The following is a 16684-nucleotide window of genomic DNA, read 5'->3' as shown; positions in this document are numbered from 1 at the left end:
GGCATCTCTCGGATTGTCTATCTGTCTGTTTGTGTCATGTACTATTGCCGCTTTAAGAAGCAGAAATAGTTCTCTTGTCCGAACTTCCTCTTTCTCCGTGCTGTTTAGCAGAGAGATATGCATTGTAAATCAATTTTTTTTTTTCTCTGACTGTTTTCAGCTGCAATGCTGGGTATGTGTAGTTTTTTTGTGAAGAAGTGAAATTTAAATTGTATCTATCATTTTTTGATGTGACCTACGTGTTTTCAGAAAACGTGATTTTAGTGACATTTGATATTATTGCAATGGCATACGGAGTAAAAGAGGAAGTGTGTCTCTGACTGCATTTGAGCGCAGAGATTCTAAAGGAAAAAAAAAAAAAAAAGAGAAAAGCTGTTTTAATTTTTAATTTTTTTTACTCTCTTAAAGGGTCTTTCTTTTTGCGGCATTTTAAAGTTTTTTAATTAAGTTTTCCTCAATCTTCAATCTCTTTACCTTTTTATTTTTTATTTATTTATTTTTGAAAAAAGTTTTTTTTTTCCTCTTGTATCAAAGTTTGGAGTTTTTGGTTGTGAACTGAGTTTTTGACGGTTTTTCTTATCGTTTTGAGTTTTTCTTAGTGTTTTATATACTCATTTTTAGAAGTTTTTTATTATTTAGCACTGTTTTTTTCATTTTTATGTGTTTTTCATTTTTTTTTGCTTTTGCCATGGGGAATAGAGTGGCCGAGCAACAGGAAAGTCAGTAGAAAGTGACAGAACACGAAGGTATTAAGTATGTGTAGATTTTGGAAGGTATAAAGTACGTGAAATTCATTAGAATGGCAGACTTCAAGCTGCAGAGTGGCATGACGTAGAAAGGAAAATAAGGGAAGTTACAGTAGCTGATGTTAGATTGCTGAATACTAATACATGGTATGAAGTGGCAGCAGAGCTTACATCGTTTAGGTGGTACAGAAAGTTATGTGAGCAAACCAGGAAGTGATTTTTGTGGGTATGAGACGGGAGAATCTGCGCAGTCTGCTTTTAGCAGAATCCATGGTATAGGTAGTTATTTTTGCACAGTATGTGGTGCGCCCCGTCTCTCCCTACAGGGAGAAGGCATAATTGCTCCTCTCTATTATTCTTGTTGTTCTCATCTATCCTCTTTTTTTCTCTGTCAGTCTTTTTCTCTCCGCATTCTCTCTCCTTTCTCTCTCCTCTCTCTCCACATTCTCTCTCTCTCTTCCCCTCTCTATCTCTCTCCTCCATACCCTCCATCTTCTCCTCCCTCCTTCTCCACTCCCCCACACCTTTCTCCTTCTTTTCCTTCTCCACACCCATCTCTACTCCCTCTTCTCCTCACCCTCTTTCTCCCCTCCTTCTCTCTCCTCTCTTCTCCTCCCTCTCTCTCCACATTCTCTCTCCCCTCCTACTATTCCTTTGTCTCACTCATCACCCCCTCCTCCTTCTTCTTCCTCTTTTTTCCTCCGTGTTGCCGGCTGGGCCAACGCCCAATTCAAACAATATGGTGCTTACAGCACAAGGTGTCCCTGGCACAGTCCAGCCATTGCCAGTTGTGATATCGGGGAAAGAAGGTGAAAGCCCCCCCTACAGTGGGCAGCCCTAGACACATCAGGCAGCAGTCAGCTCAGCCCTGGGTGCAGAGGGGGGAGGAGTGATATCAGAACGAGCTCACTGACAGATCCTCCGTTACCTCATTTCACAGTCAACAATATTGTAACCCTTAAGGTTTTACATGAACTTTGATATCACCATGTATTGATAATGTACAGCTTCAGCACCGGTCAGAGCTGCCTACATCCACATTCACACCAACATGAAACTATAATCCTAATCCATCATAGCTTCAGCAAGGGGGGAGACATCCTCACATAAAAAAGCAACTTCTAAGTTCAAAATCAGTCAGTGTACGACCCCAGTACAAGCTATCACAACTATTCCTCTGATGAAGATGAAGAGGGAACATCATACATGCTGTCTAGTACTAGAAAAGAAACCCACAGGCACCAAGAATGCAGGGGCAGATAGAGGCACCACCATTACACTATGTGCACTGCACTTCAAGTCAGATGACAATCTTCCAGACCCAGGGATGCATCCCATGCCATTTTACCGAAGAATGTAGCAGAAGCAGTAAACATATGCAGCCAGCTGGAATGATCTCTGGGCCATGAATGAAAATAGAAGCAGGTGATGCACTCTGGCCAATCATGAAGGAACAATTCAAACTTCCAGCAGAATCAGACATACACGCTTGGAAGTCAGGGCCACAGCTAATTGAACAGCTCAGAGAGTGAGCCATGACATGAGCCAAGAAAAGACAGAGTCTGTAAAGAAGTTTCATTGCAGAGTAATGCAAGTATTCCAAGACTTGGGCTTCACCATTTATGACCAGATACACAGGCCTTTGGGCATGGACTGAGACAGCCAATCAGGAAACCACTGATAGTGGCTAGGCCTAGGAACAGGTCAATAGCAGTGGACTGACCCAGAAAAAATGTTTTATGTGTGCCTAGGAGACTGTCTATTGCCGATTGTCACCAAAACTGCCACCATTATAGCACCACAAAGAGCGCGAAGAAGGAAACGGGTGCCGTGCTGCTGAGAACGCTGGAAGGGGAGCCAGAGGTGAAGACGCTGCAAAGTGCCGACCAACACACCAGAAGAACCGCTGCAGACTCCAGAGAGGAGACACCGACCTCAATAAGGTTAGCAAAGGGGAGAAGCTATGTCGGAGCAGGAGGAAGAAGTGATGGCAGATGCAGCCACAGCCCCTGTAACGCCCCAAGACCTTGGGTTGGATGCAGCCGCCGGTCTCATGGCACCCCGGGCCTCGCCACGAATGCACCTGCAGGCCCCGTCTTACCACCGCAGCTTCAATCAGCAGGCCGGACCCCGCTGCCGCTACAGTACCCATCATGCCGTTGTCCACAGTAGCCAAAGGGATTGAGTCCCAACCAGGGGTGCAGAAGACAGCCCCTCTCATGGTGACCACTGACCTGAAAGCGCAACCACCCTACAAAGACAGAAAAAGTGTCAAGTGTTACATCTGTGGCAAGTTTGGCCATTTCCAGAACCAGTGCAAAGCACTCACGCCCCCGAAGAGACTGGACCCATGCAATCCAAGAGTTGGTCCAGAGAAACAGGTCAAGGAGGAAGTGCAGAAAGCAGTGAAGTACCCCGTCCATAGGACAGAGGCAAGCAAGCCAGGTCTGCAAGACACTACGCTCCTGACATGTAAAACTTCATCTGCAAGACCAGTACCTCAAATTACCCTTAAAATGGATGGCGTTGTCAGATCCAAAGTGGTGCAGCCAGAAGTGTGATGACACCTGTGGAACTCGCTGATCCCACCTGCCTATCAGAATTCTCTGTGTCTCGCATGGGCATTGATGGTCAAGTCAGACCTTCTCAGCTTACAAAGCCACTGAGCGTGTGCACTCAGCCAGGACACTCTATCCTGTCCCAGTTTGTGGTGTCAAGGAACTTCCACTCAACCTGCTGGGAGCGAACCTACTGCAGAAGCTGAAGGCAACCACAGTGTTCCACGAAGATGGGACAGTGACACTTTCTTCATCCCTGACCCAAGAAGAGTCATGCTGGCGGCCCTACAAGAACATTAACCAACCAATGAGGCCTACCCAAGGAGGTACTGGACGTAGTACCAGAAAGTCTATGGTCTAAGGGACCCCAGCACGTGAGAAAACCTCAAGTTGCCCCAGTACGGGTGTCACTCAAGCCATGTACCCCGTACCCTCGTAAGGCCCAGGCCAGGCCTAGAGTCAAGCTGCCTGTGACCAACTGAAGGTCTACCTGGAAATAGGAATCATTGTTCCTCGCACATCGCCTTGCAATACCCCGCTTTTCCCCGTCAAGAAAAAGACTGTAAAAGGAGAGCCAGCCAAGTTCAGAATGGTATATAACCTGAGAGCTGTGAATGACGCCACAGAGTTTGAAACAATTATGCCGAATCCGCACACTCTGCTCTCGAATGTGCCTGCCACAGCAAAAGTGTTCACAGTGACCGACCTGACTAAGGTTTTCTCCAGTGTTCCCCCTTCACCCGGATGACCAGTTCCTGTTTGCCTTAATGCACCAGGGGGGACACCACACATGGACAGTGATGCCACAGTGGGCCCAGAACAGCCCTTCACAGTTCACCAAAGCAATGTCCACAGTTCTCACCAACTGAGTCACAGAACAAGCAGAAGTAACCCTGCTACAATACATGGACAATCTACTCCTTTGTGCAGTTGACTTTGACACGTGTAAAGCCCATTCCTTGTATCTCCTACTCTACCTGGCGGAGCAGCACTGCAAGATCTCAAAGAACAAAGTCCAGTGGTGTCTGAAGCAAGTTACGTTCCAGAGACACTGTATTGCTCACCAGGCGAAACACCTGACAGATGACCGGAAGACCACAGTGGAGAAGATGGCCCCTCCGACAACTCCAAAGGTGCTACAGGCCTTCCTTGGTCTAGTTTCATATTGCAGAGCCTGGATCCCTGATGCTTCCGTCCTAATGCAGCCTCTGTGTGAATACGTCAGTGTGACCCCGTTCCTCCAGACAGATGTGGCCTTCAGTTCGTTCAAGAAGTTAAAAGGCTCTGTAGTCTCAGCGCCAGCACTAGGCCTATCTGACTACAAGAAGCCATTCCGTCTCTACTTGATGAGAAGAGAAGGCCTTGCTACTGGAGTCCTGACACAGCTTCAGGGGGGAAAGCAGAGACTTTCGGACTACTTTTCAGCTTGCCTGGATCCAGTTGCAAGGGAAGCCTCTTCCTCCCGCATGAGAGCAGCAGTTGCAGCACACGCCCTCCTGGACAGGACTACTGACATCAGTGGAAAAACCATTGGAAATCCTGGCTCTGCATGACATCTCAGCAATCCTCAACCAAACCCAGCTAAAACATCTCTCCACCGCCAGGCATCTTCGCCTCCAGTGCTCTCTACTCCTGCCCAACAATGTCACCATCTCCAGATGCACAGTCCTCAATCCGCCCACTCTACTCCCACTCCCAAGGGGGGATACAGATACGGATCCTCAGATAAAAAGTCTGATCAAAATCTGCATGATACCTTCTGCAGGGATCTGAATTTGCTCCGGACGGATGACCATGATTGCTTCAGCATCATGCAACAGGAAACAGCAGGACTACCCAAGGTGGCAGAAGAGCCACTGACCAACCCAGAGTTGATCCTCTATGTGGATGGCTCCAGATTTGCAGATGATGAAGGAAGATTCCACACGGGAGGTGCAGCGACCAGCAATCAAGAGATCCTGTGGTCCAGAAGTCTGCCGCCCAGTCTGTCAGCCCAGGAAGCAGAACTGATAGCGCTGATGAAGGCCTACCAGATGGCAGAAGACAAGACTGAGAAAATGTTTACCGATTCAAGGTACTTGCATGGCATAGCACACGACTTCGGACCCATCTGGGCTGCAAGGGACTTCCTCACAGCAAGCGGAACAACCGTGAAGCATCAATGGAGCCATTAAGGACCTGCTGAACACACTTCAACTTCCAAAAGTGGTGACAATGCTAAAAGTCAAAGCGCATGGAAAACTGAACACAGTAGGGGCACGAGGCAACAACATGGCGGATATGGCAGCCAAAGAAACAGTCAAGGGAAGACAATATGGACAAGTGGAAGAGGTCGTAGAGCCGGACGGCTACTACAGGACGGCTGAAGACAGGAAACCTGACAAGATGACATCCTGGGATCTGCTCAAAAAAGTTGCAAGAGCAAGCCCCAAAGGACAAGAAGGAATGCTGGGTGCAGAAGTGAGCAACACATGAAGAAGAAAGGGTATACTAAATGGACTACAAACCCTGTTTACCCCGAAGCATGTACCCTATGGTGGTCCAGTGGGCACATGGGCCCACACACAGATTAAAGACACAGATGAATGATCCGATTGGTGCTTACTGGTTCACTCCAGAAATCTCCACCCTAACAGCCAAGTTCATAAACAGCTGTCTGACCTGTGGCAAATGCAACCCTGGAAGAATGAAGAAAGTTCCCACACATCAACTTGCCAGACCACTGTACCCCCTTCCAGAGGATCCAGATAGACCACATCCAGATGCCGCCAAGTGGAGGATTCGAATATGCCCTTGTGGTCGCGGACGTGTTCTCAGGATGGCCAGAAGCTTTCCCAGTGAGGAACCAGTCAGCAAAGACTACTGCAAAGAAGCTACTCTCAGAGATGAGATATGCAGCCATGGGGTCCCAGAAGTGATAGAGAGTGACCAGGGACCTGCATTCACAGCAGACCTCACATGAGAGATCTAGTCAGCAGTAGGGTCAGACTTAGGCCTACACACTCCCAATCACACTACTCAGTGTTAGGCACACTCCCAGAGGCCCAGAAAAGCTGTCACCATATGAAATTTTGTTTGTGTCTAGTCCCAGGTTAGGGGTATCCTTTCCCTTAGCAGCTGATTATGTAATATGATACTTTGTCTGCTTTTGTAATTGAAATCACCAAGAAACTTGCTAACATCCATTCTCGAGTTTTTTTCTTCATTGCCAGATCCAGATTCAGTGTCCGGTATGCACTCCTAGAAGCCAGGAGACTGGGTGTTGGTGAAAAAGCTTGTAAGGAGAACACCACTCGATCCCAGATTTGATGATCCTGCTCAAGTGCTGCTGATGACACCAAACTCTGTGAAACTGGATGGAAGACCCACTTGGATCCACTCATCGCATGGCAAGAAAGCTCCCCTACCAGAAGATGACACCCAAGCCAGAATGATGTCGTGGATGCCCTGCCTGACCGAACAGATGACCTACCTGATAAAGACTACACATCGCTCACTACACATGCTATTGACTAAGAGACTGATTGCAACGAACCCCCGTTAGGGACAGATCTCCTGACCGCCCATTTGCGAAAAGTCTGTATGGAGTGGGGCACAGGCGTTAGGCTTGTGTCAGTTCGCCAACAGCACAAAAGAGTTGCAGCGCTTTGGGACAGGAGGCTAGGATTAGGGCAAGTGATATCTAAGGGGGGCTTGTGATAGAAATATATATATCATGTAGATCTCACTTGCATGTATACTCCTCTATAATCAAATATATACTTATATGCTCACAGCTAATATATATATTATAATCAATGGTTTAAAATGGCTGACACGAACTGAACTGATATAAGCCTGATATAACCCAGACAGATCATATGGGGTTTTCCACCCCTAAAAGCAGAACAGAGTCAGATGTTTGGTGACTGCTGGTCAGGTGTCTCCACTTTGTCCTAGACAGAGAACTCGAGTTTAGTTGCTTGATCAGCAGTCATATAAGCATTAATCACAATATTCCATATATGTTTAGATAACCAATGACAGAGGAGCTAGACAATATGATAATTAACTAACCACCCCTGACAACCCCTAACCACTCCTTTCTATGTGAAAATATAAAACTATGTATGTACAATAAAGTATCAGTATTGATGGAATGTTGTTCTGTCACAGTTGTGTACAGTCCATTCTTGATGAGCGCTCAAAATACTCAGTCTAATTGGGAGCGGCCACAGCACACACAGGGATATATTTATCCAACCCTAATATTTCCATAACACTTGCATTTTTGAAACCAGCAAAGTCCGACAGTCAATGCAACGAGAACCGTTCCCACCTGCAGTGGCGCCAATGGACACGCAATTTTATGTCCACAGGCAAACATGACCCACATGCCTCCCTTATGAAACGATGTGCGTAGGATATAGAAATGGCAGATAATTCATTGCAGTTTTAACCCCTTAATGACCATCAATACATTTTTATATATATTTTATTTATAAGAGAATAGTCTCCCCATACAGGTGACAATCCAGCAGCTGTCGGCTGTCCACTATAGCTGACAACTTGCTGCATCAGCCATGATCAGTGTCGGCATCATCCATATCTGTTTAACCCCTTCGATGCTGCTGTCAATAATGACTATATCATATAAATGGTTAACAAAGTGGAGCTTCTCTCTGTTTATCCCCATCGGTGCCCTCAGATCATGATTGCGTGGCCCAGATGTTTCCCACGGTCAAATAGCGGCCTTAAAGTCTGCCGGGCTATAGCGGCATGGTCAGATGTTAGCAACATTTAGGTGGTAAAAATCACATTTTCATTTCCTGTCATGCCACTTTGCGTTAATTCCTGAAAATCACCTGAAGGGTTAATAAACTACCTGACAGCAGTTTTCAATATGTGCACGGGTGCTGTTTTTAAAATGGTCCCACTTTTTTTTTTATCAATTAGTGTTTATTGAAGATTTCCAAAACAATACAGTGCAGTCAAACAGTAATAACAGTAAGGCTACTTTCACACTAGCGTCATGCACTGCACGTCGCTATGCGTCGTTTGGTTGAAAAAACGTATCCTGCAAAAGTGCTTGCAGGATTCGTTTTTTCCCCATAGATTTACATTGGCGACGCATTGCGACGCTTTGCCACACGTCGCAACCGTCGTGCGACGGTTGCGCAGTGTTGTGGCGGACCGTCGGCGGCAAAAAACGTTACATGTAACGTTTTTTGCTGCCGACGGACCGCCATTTCCGACCGCGCATGCGCGGACGGAACTCCACCCCCACCTCCCCGCACCTCACAATGGGGCGGCGGATGCGCTGGAAAAATGCATCCGCTGCCCCCGTTGTGCGGCACATTCACTGCTAGCTTCGGTACGTCGGCCCGATGCACTGCGACGGGCCGAGTACGACGCTAGTGTGAAAGTAGCCTAACAGAGGTCAACTAAAAATGACCAGAAATAAGTAAGGAGAAAAACAAAACCAATCAGAAAGGAAGAAGTAGGAAGTAGGGGAGAGAAACGGGGGGGATTGGAGGGGTAGGTACGGTAGGGGGAATAGGGGGGGAGGAAAGGAGTATAGGCATTCACAAGACATTATCTACCAGTTCAGTTATAGACAAGGGGACCTGGCAAACTGTGGCAGAATAAGAATATTACAAACACAAAAACAGACATGTCAATTATGCTTACTTGTTCCCACTCAAGTAAACGGTCAAACAAGGTGGTGCGGGTCAATAGAGGAATGACCACTATGTGACCAAGGGTGCCAAATATTTTGTCTTTTGGTTTTGGCAGTCATGGACTGAGCCAAGGTGAGTTCATATTGGCAGTGGACATTAAGTTTATTAATTAATTCACTAATATTGGGAGAATTAGTGTCTTTGCATCTTGAGGCGACTAATAACCTGGTAGCTATTAGAATATGTGATAGTGTACCTCGAAGTATGTGTGGAATGTCCTCCAGGCCGATGTGAAGAATGGCCTACCTAGGTGACAGAGTCAGCTGGATCCCCAAGACCTGTGCAATTAAAAGGTCCATATCTCTCTACCAGGGTTGAAGAATTGGACACGACCACCAGGTATGTTCCAGAGTTCCCCTGTGACTGCACCCCCTCCAGCATTTGTCCGACCCGGCAGGGTCATAGTGAGCCACCTGAACCGGATATTGATACCATCTAAGGTGTACTTTTTTCAATTGTTCGAGATGATTGACGCAAGCAGATACCCGTAATACTTCACCCAAGCCCTCTTCCCAATCTATCGGGTCAGATAGGAAGTCCAGATCCTGTTCCCACTTGATCATATATGGCAGTTTAACATCTTCTGCTGGGTCGTTTAAGGCTTTATATAATATTGAAATTCCCTTCAGGCCAGAGTCAGGCAACAAGAAATAACCATTAACCCTGTTATTTAAATGGGAGTTGAAGAAAGGCGAGTCTGGGGAATTATGAAGTAGATGACGTATCTGCAAATATTGATAGAAATATCTCCGGACATTCGGGAAGTTGGAGGCCAAGTGGTCAAAGGGGATAAGGCCAGTGGTACCCAATATCTGCGGTAATGTTACGATTCCAGCATCAACCCAAGGCTGGAGATTAATAAATGGGATGTGTGTCTCAAGGGCTTTTAAGGATAGGGAGTCATGAGATAATTTAATCAAGGAAGGGACCAGTGTCCTCCAATAGTGGAGCGCAATTTTCATGGTTGGTAAGGTTGGGGAATAATCAGTGATTGCAATAGATTCAGCCTCAAGAATCGTGCGGGTAGATCTAGTTTTGGCATAGTAGTTTTCTATTTGGAGCCATCTATGGTCTTTGTCCGCCTGCCACCAGTCTCTAAGTCCAGTTAGTATGGCCGCTATATGGTACAGCATGAGGTTCGGCATTCCCAGCCCTCCCCGTTTGTACGGATAGTACATCAAGGTCCTAGAGATTCTAGATTTTTTGTGTGACCAAATATAATCGTATGTCATAGTTTGTAATTTCAAAATCAAACGTTTGGGGATTTTTAATGGGATACACCTAAGGAGATACAGTATTTTAGGCAGGATCATCATTTTTGAAAACATTAATTCTGGCAATCCAGGATGTCATAACTATGTGAAAATGGTCAAGTTGTGCCCTAACCTGTGTGATCAATTTAGAGAAATTCTTCTCGACAATCTGTTCAGAGCCCGTCAATATAACTCCCAAGTACGGGATACCCTCTGTCATCCATTTAAATGGAAACTCAGCCTCCATTTTCGACTTGGCCGCGCATGGAACCGCCACCGGAAACAACAAGGACTTCGTGGGATTCAACCTGTAGTATGACACATTACTAAATTCCCCGAGTTCCAAGGTAATAGCTGTCAAGGATGTCTCCAAGTTGACACAGGATAGAATAACATCATCAGCATACAAGCCAATTCTGTGCTCCATCTGTCCAACCCTGATGCCGGTGATATTAAAAAATGGTCCCACTTTTGAAGGTTTTCCAATGTATAGAACCCCAAAAGTCACTTCAAACCTAGATAGGTCCCACAAAAAAAAAATAATTTGTAAATTTCCTTGAAAATATGAAAAATTACTGCTGCATTTTTAAAGCTCTTAAAAGGCTAACAAAATAACGTAACATTTTACAAATGGTGCTGATATAAAGCCGACATGTGGAAAATGTTATTTATTAATGTTTTTCTGTGGTATGACTATCTGGATTAAAGGGATAATCATTCAAAGTTTGAAAATTGCAAATTGTTTTACATTTTTGTCAAATTTCTGATTTTTTTTATAACTAAACACAAAACATATCAACCTAAATTTACCATTATCATAAGTTATAATGTGCCACTAAAAAACAATCTCAAAATCACTGGGATATGTTGAAGTGTTTTATTACCACATAAAGGGACACTGGTCAGATTTAAAAAATGTGGCTCCGTCACCAAGGTGTTAAAGCGCCTTTTTGTTTTGAGTAACCTAACTTTACATTAGAGATACCCAGCTATAAGCTTGTTGCAGAGGCGTAGAGAAAGCAGTGCTGTCAGCATGGCACCATATAATAGCATGCATTACTTTTGGGTTACCAATAGATAACTGTCTGATAACTTTTTCTATATTAATAATTATTAATTAATAATATATTAATTATATTAATTATAATAATTCAATTTGCATTGCACTGTGTTTTCCCAAATTTGTTGGATGTTTTGGTCTCCCCGAGGTCATTCATCTGTTCCTTCATAGCCTTTCACCAGGCACTGCTCCTAATAGCCAGTTTCCTACTCCACACTGATGAGGGGCAAAAACCCCGAAACAGCCGTTTGTGGATGGATACCATGCGTGACATAGGTGGTCTTCCTTTATTGGATATTCTCCTTTATTGGATGCTGCCCTTCCCGTGGTTGTTCCTTCCCGGAGAAAGGCCTGGCTATTCATTGCTTGCGTTGAGAAACACGTGACGGTGTCTCCACAGCTTACTTTACATACGTTTGCATATTTCCCATAAGGGATGGGGGCAGTGTTCTGGATCACTGCGTTGAGAAACACGTGATGGTGTCTCCGCAGTGTTGGATGTTTTGGTCTCCCCGAGGTCATTCATCTGTTCCTTCATAGCCTTTCCCCAGGCACTGCTCCTAATAGCCAGTTTCCTACTCCACACTGATGAGGGGCAAAAACCCCGAAACAGCTGTTTGTGGATGGATACCATGCTTGGCATAGGTGGTCTTCCTTTATTGGATATTCTCCTTTATTGGATGCTGCCCTTCCCGTGGTTGTTCCTTCCCGGAGAAAGGCCTGGCTATTCATTGCTTGCGTTGAGAAACACGTGATGGTGTCTCCGCAGCTTACTTTACATACGTTCCCAAATTTACTCACAGCTTTTGGTTCCAATGTAGCACACAGCCGAATAAAAAGAAGTAGTGATGAGCAAGTGTACTCGTTGCTGGGGTTTTCCAGAGCACGCTTGGGTGACCTCTGAGTATTTATGACTGCTCGGAGATTTAGTTTTTGTCTATGCAGCTGCATGATTTACAGCTACAAGCCAGGCTGAGTACATGTGGGGGTTGCCTGGTTGCTAGGGAATCCCCACATGTAATCAAGCTGTCCAGTAGCCGTAAATCATGCAGCTGCGGCAATGAAAACTAAATCTCCGAGGACTCACAAATACTCGAGACCACCCGAGCAACGAGTACACTCACTTATCACTAAAAAGAAGCGGAGCAATATGTTTAGTGACTATGAGAAGTGCATTTCCATTGTGCCGATGCTGTATATGGGCTCACTGCAATGTGACAAAATACAGCTTGACTCTATGGGAGGGAGGGAGAGAGAAAACCCCAGGGAAAATGCTGCCACGGGGCACGCTCAATTGAAAAAAACCGGAATCCGTTGCCGGATTCATCATTTCACGTATCCGGCGCCATAGGCTTTCATTATAACAAACTCTGGACGCCGACGGATCCGTCGCTCTGCTTTTTTTTCAACGGACAAAAAAAGTTACTATGTCCATTTTCTCCGGCCGCCGGAAAACAAATTTTCGAAAAATGGATGAAACGTGAGGCCATCCGTCACAATCTGCCGCTAAATACAAGTCTGTGAGTTAATTGGATGTCAGCACAAAAAGCGTGCAAAGCACGCAAAATTATACAAAAAACAGGTGCAAAGGTAAATGGAGTTGGGGCCGATGTGTTTATGATGAAAGTTTGGCAGGTTATATATCGCTGGTGTAGTACAGCTCAATGGCAGCCTTGCTGGCAATATGTAGGAGCGAAAATGCTTTATTAAAAGGGTTTATTAAAGATCACTTTTTATGGTCAAATGATAGAGTTTGTGATTGTTATCTGTCTTTTATAGCTCCTCTCAGCTGGTTTTTTTTACCACATAGTAAATCAAAGTGAAATAGGAAGGGTTACAAAGAGCTTGTAAAATCTATACGGATACAAAGTTTAGCCATATGGATGAGTGGCAGGGAAGGGGGTTGGAGCAGAATCTGGACCTTATTATTTAGTGCTAATGTTTATGATCTTTATAAGTGGGCATGGCTCACAGGATCCTCGGGGGCGGGCTTTTAAGGTACTCTGCATTATTTCCCTCTGAGTAATGCCCTCTTAGAAAAGACCATAAAATGAGAACTAAATAAAAAGGCCTCTGAAACCGTACAGCGGATTTTAAAAGATCTAAAAATGGATTTCTCAGTAGAGCGACGGGAATGAAATAAGAGCAAAAACTGGTCACTTGATCTGGTGAAAAGTTCTGTTTAGGGCAGGGACAGACAAGCACATTTTCTTGGCTATGCAAGTAAAGGAGTCAGTTGAAACCATCAGATGACATCTGAGTGCAGTCTGATTTCCAAGCACTGACAGAATGGAGAAGATTTAGTGATTTTTTCCTCCATCTTCTCCTCATTCGAGAGACTTAGAGAACAATAAACTGACACTCTAATCACATTCTCACAAGAGTTTGATCAGAGTGTAATTTGCACAATCGACCCGATTCTGTCAGATGAGTACACGGTCATCCACAGCTGACCCTAAGGGTGAGTCACAGCTATACCTACAGAGCAGTCTCCTCTCCACCCCTACTAGTGAATGTGCGCTGTGCTTTATGTAGCCCTCTATTATATGTATTTCCACAGGTACTGCACTGCTATCAGATACTATAGTACTATGTACTATAGCACCGTTCTCATCTGCTTCTTGTATCCTGGGCTGTGACGAGTATCTGCCCTGGTGAATGACCTGTATCACTGATGGTGAGCGCCACGCTATGTTTAGCTGCATTACTCAGCTTAGCGGGGCGCACAGCACAGAGATTAGTCAGATCCTATAGTGAAAGAGAAGGGGCATGAATGACATGTATGTGCCCCATATGTGGTCTCATTGTGTCTTTTAGGTTTAATATAGAAATATAATTTACGTTTTATGGGGACAAGTTTATCTTCCATGCCTCAACACGTCCGATTATCCACCACCCTCGGATCCTTCAGACGGAACCTGAAAACCCATCTCTTCAGGAAAGCCTACAGCCTACAATAACCGAGCCGCCGCCCCACCACCGCCAGAGCCGCAGCCGCCTCACCCCTACCTTCTGTCTCTTCCCCACTATCCCATAGAATGTAAGTCCGCAAGGACAGGGTCCTCTCCCCTCTGTACCAGTGTGTCACTGTAAACCTGTTTACTGTAAATGATATCTATAACTCTGTATGTAACCCCTTTCTCATGTACAGCACCATGGAATTAATGGTGCTATATAAATAAATAATAATAATAATAATAATAATCTTACCCTAAAAATGTGACTTTACATGTTTTGGATATCACGTGGGACAATTTCTACATTTCTAATGCCTTCTTTTTTTGTCCCAGGTGTTTCTCCCCATTAAAACATGCTGCAGGCTAAATCTGTCAAAAGTTCAGTGTGTAGAAAGATTGCCTGAGAACTAATGGATGAGCCGCCAAGACCCCGAGAGACGTCCGTTCTTATTGTGTCTCACACTATTACTGACCGCTGACACGATCGCTACAGCTCCGCCATAAAGCCTTCTATGTATAATTAAATACCGTATATATCTCGCCCAGAAGAGCGCGATAAATCTCAGTCTGTAATGAGAGAGAGCTCAATTATTACACTAAATGCTAAGCACATGAAAAGTGGCATCGAAGGAATTGACCTTGTCCAAGTGCAGCCATCTTCTACGTTTCCCTCCTCCTAAAGAGTTTTGCCTAATGCCAACTTTCAATAGTTAGGACATTTTTTAATAAATATACTGGCTTAGTCTTGTCTTGACTGACAATCTTTGCCCTAACCTGGGGGTGTTCTTCCCCCTATCCATAGCTTTAGAGGATACCACATACAGAGGAGTTCCAGGAGAAGAACATCACTTACCCAGTTCTTCCCATCTACTCTGCCCATGGCGGAGACACGAATATGAGCATCCAACCCCGACCACAGAAGGCGCTATTCTGGAAACAGCCCAGTGAGGCGGAACTCTTTTATTTCTGTATCTACCATAGCAGTGAATCGGAGTTACCGAAAATCTGTGTATAGTGTCTCCAAAACTTCCGCCTAGGGTCGGAATAACCCTTTAATAGTAAGTGTGTTCTACCACAACTTTTACTTTGTAGTCTTGACGCTAAATCTGTGCACTGGCAAAGAAGAATATTACAGGAAGGTCCAGAAAGGTCCATGAGAAGGGTCCTCCAACAGGAGTAGTAGGAAGTCTCTATTTACGCACGACAATGGAAAGAGTTTTCACAATATTAGAAAAGAGGATCCAAAATGTTTCTTGTAATGTAAAAGCGCCGGCTATTCGCCTCGGCTTTGATCTCACAGTTTTTGGCTGCAGCGGTGACATCACGTCGACAGTTCACATCAGCACTGAATCCATTCAATGAACTCAATCGATGCAGAAAGCACGAGTCTATGAGATCAGTGATTGGCTGCAGCGGTGATGAGAACTGTCATCTAAACAACGCTGACCCTGGAGCTGTGTGGGCGAGGCGGCACTGGAGTGCTGTCTGATTTTGTTACATCGCAAGAAAATGCTTGAGGTCCACTTTCCTAAAAGTGAAATCCCCCCTGAGCCTAAGAGTCCAAAATGGTCCCTTTGGTCTATATGAGAAGACCAATACTGTTAAAGTCTCGTGATAATTGGGGCTCTGTCGAAGATTTTGCATTAGGGCTCATAAGCTACAAGTTACTGCACTTGAAGAGATCCAGACGGACGCACTGTACTGTGAATGAGGCATGGGTAACAAATAATACCCTTATATCTATGGCCACTTGGCTAACAGGTTTTAAACAGTCATTCTTTATGGCACAAATACTATATACCATAAATCAAATAAGCGCTGTATAGCCTATCATTTACACCACAAACGTAGCAAAAGATGGCATGATACATACCAGGCTGGTGAGCAAGTGCTTTATCAGAAGGGTAAGAGCTAGTGATGAGCGAATATGCTGGGGTAAGGTGTTATGGTGCATGCTCGGGTGCTAACAGAGTGACTTCGGCGTGCTCGAATAATATATTTGAGTCCCCGCAGCTGCATGTCTCATTGCTGTTAGACAGCTGCAGCACATGGAGGGATTGCCTAACAAACAGGAAATCCCTGGACTTGAATATATTATTCGAGCACGCCGAAGACACTTGGTTAGCACCAGAGCATGCTCAGATAACACCTTATCCCAGCATGTTCGCTCATCACTAGTAAGAACCTATATTGGCATTTTTCCATCATGTTCTTGTGGTACTTACCAACAAATTTTCAGGTTTGATATCCCTATGAACAATGTTCAAGCTGTGCAGATACTTGATAGCGCTCATTAAGTTATAGAGCATCCCATTGGCATCTCGTTCTGTGTATTTGTTAGTAGAGGTAATGGCATCGAACAGATCCCCGCCCTGAAAAAGACAAAATAA

The 16684-nt window shown here is 44.9% G+C and overlaps 1 protein-coding gene across 6 annotated transcripts in view; it reads right to left on the bottom strand.

The window, feature by feature from the left end:
* The window catches only part of DCLK1 (doublecortin like kinase 1), a 487270-nt gene that overhangs the window by 123500 nt on the left and 347086 nt on the right, over positions 1 to 16684 (bottom strand). For all 6 annotated transcript variants that reach the window (XM_077298215.1, XM_077298213.1, XM_077298216.1 and 3 more), the window contains one exon: positions 16520 to 16666. In XM_077298215.1, coding sequence (XP_077154330.1) covers positions 16520 to 16666 — 147 coding nt within the window. The remainder of the gene's footprint in view (positions 1 to 16519; positions 16667 to 16684) is intronic.

Source organism: Ranitomeya variabilis, chromosome 3 (assembly GCF_051348905.1).
Source record: "Ranitomeya variabilis isolate aRanVar5 chromosome 3, aRanVar5.hap1, whole genome shotgun sequence".
NCBI lineage: Eukaryota > Metazoa > Chordata > Amphibia > Anura > Dendrobatidae > Ranitomeya > Ranitomeya variabilis.
This window is presented reverse-complemented; position numbering and strand designations above follow the sequence as displayed.